Source organism: Limulus polyphemus, unplaced genomic scaffold (assembly GCF_000517525.1).
Source record: "Limulus polyphemus unplaced genomic scaffold, Limulus_polyphemus-2.1.2 Scaffold1332, whole genome shotgun sequence".
Lineage (NCBI taxonomy): Eukaryota > Metazoa > Arthropoda > Merostomata > Xiphosura > Limulidae > Limulus > Limulus polyphemus.
In genome coordinates this window covers 256,781-265,261 of record NW_013666942.1, presented here as the reverse complement: position 1 = coordinate 265,261, position 8,481 = coordinate 256,781, and the positions used below count along the sequence as shown (strand labels likewise).

Sequence of the window (8,481 nt, the reverse complement as noted above, 5' to 3'; positions counted from 1 at the left end):
GTAAAAAAGTGCATCTTATACACCCAAAAATACGGTACTAACCTAAACCAGATGTGTAAAAATATTTTAGTTTATGTACTACACCCATACTGGTAACCAAGATAAATATACTGGGCGCAACAGAAATTCTATTAGTTCAACTACTTATCACTGTAACGACTAAATTATTACATGTAGCAGATACATGTGTGTGTGTGTGTATATATATTTATTTATTGCAATAGTTTCACCATAGTGTTATGAGACAAAAACTAATACAATTTATTACAGCATGTGCAACAAAGATGTAGAATCTGTAAGCAAGTTAACCAGTTCTAGATATGTCATAGACTGGTATTCCTGATGTATTGAAAATAAAGAGTTAATTTACAAAACATAAAAATCTATGTGCAGGTTACCCTATCCACCCATGTGATGAAATCAAAACAACCACAAGGTGATCCGATGTTCAGAAAACCTCACCCTTTTCCATTGTACCTACGAAAATGGCTACGGAGATCTATGTAGAAATTCAAATTCATTTTGCCAAAACACAGCTGTGTCATCTTGTATAAATAGAACTATAGATTGAAGAATAATTATTCCAACTCATTTAAAATAGAATGTTTTATAAAAACACAACTAACGAATTAAACATTTTAACTTACAAGTCAGTAATCATGTCAAACATAGGTGTTTATACATCAGTCTTACAACGGATTAGCCTATCGTCGTTAGACAGGCTACCAATCTCACAAACATTTCATTCACAGTACATATTATAATAAAACATTCTGAATCACAGTTAATATATGACACAAACCAAAAACTGAGACTTCAAGCATTCAAGACCTGATAGCTCAGTTAGATATTCAAACTTAATGACAAAACCTTGTCGAAACATCGTACATTTGCTGTTATGTTAAACCTATATTAAAGTTTTTCTTCATTACCCATTCAAGTCGTCTCCAGCCATTATTAGTCTCAAAGTGGGTTCCTCGTCATCGAATTTTAATGACCTATGGTACCTGATGATGACCTATGGTACCTGATGATGACCTATGTTGTTAACCTGTCATACCTTCCTCTATTTTCTGATAATCTTCAGAAAAATCACTTACCTCAGTTATCAATCTTTCTCCATTATATTTATTTTAAAAACTCCTAAGTATATTTCTATCAGTATTTCATGATATATTAATTAATGAATAAAAACATAAAACACAAAAGGTATAGGATATTGAGGAAGTTTTAGTTAGTAAGTAGAACATATGTTCATAGTAATTTTCCAAACAGGGGTTTCTATCTCTACATTCATTAGTTACTTCAGCCAGATTCAAATGTCTGAATTATACTTAATAAAACGTACTACTAAAATTAAAATAAACAAACTTCAACATTTCACATAGCAAGTCTGTTAGGTAGAATTTTGAAGTAGGTACAATCATCAACTATTTAAAAACAAAAAGACTCCACTTGCAATGCAAAATGTTATCCACCTCCATGACAAGTTAATTTCATTGTTTCTATGTGCTTATATTATTATCTTTGCAGTGTTGTGCATACAGCATTATACGGATAACAGGTTATAGTTTCAAATCTTGCTCAAGCTCACTTTTCACATCTCTGTGCAATACAGCCATGCCAGAAATAAAAACTTTAACATGTGTTATACAGTCTTTAAGCTTTAAGAAGGAAGTCATTATAATTTATACTACTACACTTACACAAGATCGTGCAACACTTTGAAAGTAGTACTCATTCCTTTGGCAAAACGGGTGCTATCTTCCCTCTCCTTGTGAATGTTGTAATCCAGAAGTTTATCACAGATCCCATCAAGCGAGTCAAGAAGTCTTAACTCTCTGAATAACAAGAAAAACATATAAAAGAAATATGTTTGGTTGCAACAATACATACATTAGTTCAATAATACTGAAGCCCTTCAACTAGCATTTTAAAATATATAATGTCGTATATGTTGAATTTGTTAGAAGGTTCATGCAAATTCAACAGTAAATATCAACTGTAAGATGACAAGTTGGAAAACACTATACTATTTAAATTTCTATGGTAAAAGTCTTTACTATCCATACCAGAAATCAGCTATTAATCCCTTTTATTGTGCTGTGACATAGAATCTACAGCATGTACTAACCTTTCTTCCCTATATCCCTTATATATGCACAAAATGCATCCCAAGAAAACATTAGAAAACTTTCTAATGGTCATGTGTTGTGCAGACCAGAGGTTTCTATCCTTCTTCCAACAGAGGAACTTTTAGTTCAGATACAAAAATTTCACTGACAGCTTTGTACAATATTAACTCTTTAAACTACTTTTCTAATACATTATGAAACCATTACTATATTACTATATACAATAGCTATATTTCAAAACACACCTTTTTCAATCATATCGTGTATTGCCAGAAATCTCTCTGTCGACTGGTGGCATACTTCAGCATGATAATTTACTTTCACACGTTTTGTAATAAATCCTATGGATTCTCTGATATTCACCACTTTACTTTTGCAGTTGTATATCACTGTTTAACTGTAATAACAATAATAAAAAAAGATTCTCCTCTGTTTTCACACGTATCAGAACTGTGAATGTTTGAGAAGCTCCAAGACTTATACCAAATACGTTTAGAACACAAGATGCCTGTAAATTGTGCCCTGCATATACACATGTTAAGATAAATAAATCACGTAATTCAGAGCAGTAGGCCTGAACACTTTGTACGAGCAATTTTTGAGTGTTACTAAAAGATTAATGAATATTACATCAGAAAATAAAGGATTCTAGTGTAAAATCATAAGCAAACTGTTTTAGGGTTTTGAAACTTTTGAAGAAAAAACCCAACATTATAGAAAAATTGACAGTAAATAATAGTTGTGCACGGGGAATAAATGATTCTGCCATAGTAAAAAAAGCAAACTTAACATACTATTCTAACAACTTTGAATTTTCGTGAACACAAAAGATTTTCAGAAGTGTTATAAAAATCACTCGATCTAAATTTAAAATCTTTAACATTAAAAAAATTAAACACACAAACATCAGAACAAGATGAAAGAAGACATTTACTAATTAAATGTTTCATCATTAATTTACAAATATGTTATCTGAAGATAAGAGATTATATATCAGCTAATACACACTGAACTAAGCAATGAACCAATTACATTTTACAATGGCCTTAATTATATGTACATGTAAAATTTTTTGGATCACTTAATCACTTTCTACTATTTTTATTATGAAAATGAATTAAAAGCTCAAAGAATTAACCAACCATAAAGACTTGTAAGCAGTAACGAGAACTGCAGTCAAACCGAAACAAGACAATGTTTCAATGTAAGTACTGATATAATAGCATTCCATTTGACTGTATAACACATTTAGACAATGTTAAACAAGACAATGTTTCAGTGTAAGCACTGATATAAAAGCATTCCATTTGACTGTATAACACATTTAGACAATGTTAAACAAGACAATGTTTCAATGTAAGCACTGATATAAAAGCATTCCATTTGACTGTATAACACATTTAGACAATGTTAAACAAGACAATGTTTCAGTGTAAGCACTGATATAAAAGCATTCCATTTGACTGTATAACACATTTAGACAATTTATATCAGTGCTTACACTGAAACAAGCATTCCATTTAACTGTATAACACATTTACATTGTGTAATCATTCACCTATTCTTCATTAAAATTACTTTCTTACAGAAATAAGTAACAGTTTTGTTTAAATGTTGATAAATTAAGAATAATTCCATTAAAAAAGTAAAAATAAAAAAGTTTTCCCATGTTTATGATTATAATACACTTCATTCAAGTTCTTGAAAACTTAGTGTGTTATGAGTAGCATCCTCCTCTTTAATTGTGTTTTATAACATTCACAAAGAGGTGTTTTTAAATACAGTACAAAATGTCTGTTTCCTTTGTGTACCAGCAGCAATCTGAACTGTAGACACTTATTTAAAAAAAACTATTGTGCAAATGCAATAAACACGGATATCAAATTTTACTATTAATATGTAATAAGAAAAAGTTTTATACCAACATGACTATTAGTTACATGAATGTTCCATAATTCAAACAGTTACGTCTGTGAAAATTATAACCATCGATACAGCAGTAGAAATTGATTTCTTTTGACACAAAAGTATATATTACACATCTTTAACGTACAAGGAGTGGAAAAATAAAATGACCTGTTTAATGAACGATGTGATATAGAGCCTTTTGGACACCGTCTTTTAATTGTTTTATAACAACTCAGAACTTTAATATACTACTCCCAAATTAAAATGTTCTGGAATGAGAAAATGTAATTTAAATATTAAGTTAACAGTTAGATGTACATGAAGCTGGTGTGCACATTTTTAAAGATGAGAAAAAAGAAAACCAAACAAATTAAGTTTCAAACAAATGTCCTTTAAAATAGTTTTCAGACAAAAACCACTATATTTCTATTCAAAGAGCAGTATCTTCACTTATTTATACTTTTATCAAACTAGCTATTTTCCTCATTACTGAAAACACGTAATCATAAAAGTATACAGATGAAAATAGAAACAACACCCCTCTCTCTAGGTCAAAAATATAACAAATGTAAAACTAAGCTATACAAAGAACTTCTGATCAGTAACACATGAGCGGATACTCACGATGTTTTGTATTTAGTTTTCTTTCTTGCAGAATCATCTAGCTCATAACCTATTTCAATGACATCATGTGACTTTCCAGTTTCTTTCAAACGATTTTCCAGTTCCACAACTAAATATTTGCACACTGGAAAACAAAATATTTAGTAGAATTATATTCTAACTTCTACTATTAGATTATAAAACCATTTCAACTCTTCATCTGTAATATTCAAATATATTACTACATAATTTCATAATATATGATGCAAAGTAACTACAATAATAATGTGCCATTTTCATTTTAATTGGTGAAGATATAAAATAAATCCTTAAAAATTAGTTATCCTTACTGAATGTAAACAGTTTTTACACAAGCTGTCAAACCTTATAAATGTTAACAAAGTTTCCAAGGTAACATGTATGATAAAGGCAAAGAGGGAAGTTATATATAGTACGAACTTTGTATGATTAATCTATAAACTAACCATTGTTCTTGATTTTATAATTGATCTTAGAACACAAGAGCATAAAAAAGAAAGATGAGAGAAATAAGATTTTTAGCCTACTAAAACAACCAACCATAATGTTAAAACCAATATGCTATACTATAAACCTTTTAACTTGTTTAGTGCAAGTATATATTTAGAAAAACAAAAATGAGCATGTTTTAGTATATTATTACTTATCTGAGACTTAAAACTGGTAAACTTTGGGAAGTTTGAAGGAGAAAAACCTTTCTTTAAGGTGGTACATTCCAAACTTACAAACAGTTAACATCACACTTTTCAAGGCTAAAGCAAAAGTCATGTATTGTGTTCCACATATGTACTCAAGGTTGTGCTCCACATAGAGACGTGTATCCATGGCAGTGAAATGGTTAAAATAATCCAAACAATCGTCAGTAAAATCATTCAACAAGTTTATATCTCTAACAAAACTTAAAATGTATTACACTTGATATTCAAGTTTTCATTCATAACCTTTCTCATTCCATTACCTAAATAAACACCAGTACATATCTATGCAAAAGTTCTTGGGGGAGGCCTGCTCTTCCGACCAAGCCTACATAAAAGTTATACGGACATTACAAAAAAACATCAACCGTATTGTAAACATAAAACTACAAAAATAAATATCTAAAAATGCTTTTAATAACTCATTTATGCTGTTCTTGATTACTTACGTTTTCTCTTTTTCCTTTACCCTACCACTTTTATACTTGTACAAACTCAATTTCAATCGACTGCCCAATAAAGAAAATTGAAATGAAGAAAGAAAATAAATCAAAAAAATCAGACAGACTATTTTGTGACCTGGACAAGTTTGAAGAATTTCAAAGCATACCAAAGAAGACTAGGAAATGCATTTATAAAGAGATGACTCATTACTGAGGCTTCAAGGGGAGGTGGGATGATTCAAAGTCAATAACTAAGGAAATAATTGGCTATAAAAAATACTGGATCATTTATGGAACCAATGACATGGCAGATGAACCACATGTGTGACCTCTTGACAGGGACAAGAGAAAGTGAAACAGAAAAAGGCCACATGACACTGAACTGATGTTGGATTTAATTTTAATGGTGTAAACAAACTTGAGGGATTTGAAAATTGCAAGCTCACTTATTTATATTAAATATAAAAATTTAAAATACAAAATAGATTTTAATGCCTATGGAGAATTTCCATAGCTGCACCACTCTGCAAATGACCCTTTCGCCAATAAAAAAAAACACCCAAACATCTAACAGTTTTAAGCATCTGAATCAAGTCACCTGTACTTTTTTAATACTTGAAACTACTGGACAATTCTTAAATTAACTATATTTCAAAGAAATCATTATTATAAGTAATTATATCAATTTATTTATTTTTTTTTTGCAAATACAAGTAGAATGTTGATATTTTCTTATGCATTATATTTTCATTCACACTTAGCTTCAAGTTCTACTTCACATATGCTATAAATACAATTGTCATAAAAAAAACTAATTTTATTATGGAAGTAATTGTAGAAGATACCTTCTTAAAATTCTACAAAAATGCATTTGGAAGACATAAAAATTCTTTCTGATAATAATCTTTGCTGTATCTATTTATATATTTTTCAAAAATTAAATTTTAGAAGTAAGCACAGCTTCATTACCAGTTAGACTTTTTTTTGTCTCTTTTAAACATGTAGATGCAAAAATACTAAAATACCTTCACAGCTATTTGGATATTTCACTCCATAAAGCTCTTCTTCTACAGGAACTTCTTTATCTTCAGATTCCTTGCTTTTTACAGTAAATGGTGTTAAATACAGTAAAGTGAAGAACAAAAGATTTGGTATCAATTTCATCTTTCTCTGAATCTGTTTGAGGTAAACTTCCTTCAGTAAAACCCAAGCAGAAATAAATTTTCACACAAATAAATGACATGCAGCAGTTTAAACCAGTAACACTTTAAATTAATGTGCTTTTAAGGTAACAAACCAAAAAGTAATAAATACAACTTGTGTTATGAATAAGACTCAAACTACACTACAATTAATACTATTATTACTCATCACGAAAACAAATATACTTTGTCACTTAATATATGATTACACAGAGTATATTAAACTTTAGTTTCCCAATTCATCCGAGTTTTAGAATGTAGTACATTTGCTGTACTAATATTACTATTACTATTATTAATAATAATAATTATATTCCAAAACATACGTCTTTTTACAACTTACAGTTACAAGTAGAAAAGAGATTTAAGCCCTTGGCATCAATTTCTTAAAATAAAAAGTACTTTGTTTAACTTTAATTATAAATTGGGAGTCCTAAACAGGGTAAAACGAAATTTAAATAAAAAGTAAAATTAAAACATCTACTATGTATAATCTAGTGATCTAAGATCCACATATCCCAATACGAGTACGAGACAAACACAACAGTGTAGTGCAATACAATTACTGTGTAAAATAGCTTATAAAATAATCTTTATCACAGCAATTATAATATAAACTTCGTTATATTATTGACTATATCATTTGAACAACGAAAGTACAAACTTAATGCAACGTGTAGGTTTACCAGTGGATAATCAGTGATTACGTTACTCAACGTACACCTCAACTTCTGTTGTTATTCCCATCAGTTGGTCACCTGTCGGCTGAATTATAAAACTGTTAAGGTTTCGCTCTCACTTTTAATTATTCGTGCAGACCCAAGTTTCAAGACTTCAGCCGCTTGTATGTGATTTTTTTTTCCAACGCTGGTTTTTGCAAACCTTTACCATTAAAACTGTGAAATGATAATCTGTAGTAATTAGACCCAAAATATTTGTTAGTTAATATTCAAAGAAGTAACATAAAACCCATATTGAAAAGAAAACAAAAAAATTGTCGTTAGAATTCAAGAGGTCCACCGGTGGGTTAACGGTAATTCTTAAAACCCATGAGCGAAAGAAAATATGGATATGTTATAATTTATCATCCACACTATATCTGCCAAATCCCGTACTGACAAGGTATTTCACCCAATAATACTTATAGGGTCCACCATGTCGGATACAATAGACATAGTTGTGGTCTAGGTACCATGTACATCATCAATTTTCATGCATCACAACTAAGTATGAAACAAATAATGTAAGTGAATTGCAATCATATTCAATTTTAATTAGGTCATTTACAACTCAGCCTTTTAAAGTAATAATCAACAACACAATATTATTTTTTCATTTATGATTTTTATAACTAATCATTTATTTATTATTTGAATTAATTTTATTGTCATTCACTGGAACTGGCGAAACAGTAAGTTAGTCTTCTTGTTCCCTGAGTAGGTCAAACGTTCACATC

The 8,481-nt window shown here is 29.7% G+C and overlaps 1 protein-coding gene across 5 annotated transcripts in view; it reads right to left on the bottom strand.

The window, feature by feature from the left end:
* LOC106463141 (protein canopy 4-like) overlaps nt 1–7,785 on the bottom strand; it is a 14,762-nt gene extending 6,977 nt beyond the window's left edge. Inside the window, exons 1-4 of one of the 5 annotated variants that reach the window (XM_013923124.2) lie at nt 7,712–7,785; nt 6,849–6,999; nt 4,668–4,791; nt 1,707–1,841 (exon numbers count right to left, since the gene is read on the bottom strand). In XM_013923124.2, the coding sequence (XP_013778578.1) occupies nt 1,707–1,841; nt 4,668–4,791; nt 6,849–6,987 (398 nt within the window). In that variant the 5' untranslated portion in view covers nt 6,988–6,999; nt 7,712–7,785. Of the gene's footprint in view, nt 1–1,706; nt 1,842–4,667; nt 4,792–6,848; nt 7,018–7,368; nt 7,655–7,689 lie in introns of those variants that run through there. The other 4 variants (XM_022390564.1, XM_013923127.2, XM_013923126.2 and 1 more) reach the window with 4 other exon arrangements.
* Between the last annotated feature and the right edge of the window lie 696 nt (nt 7,786–8,481).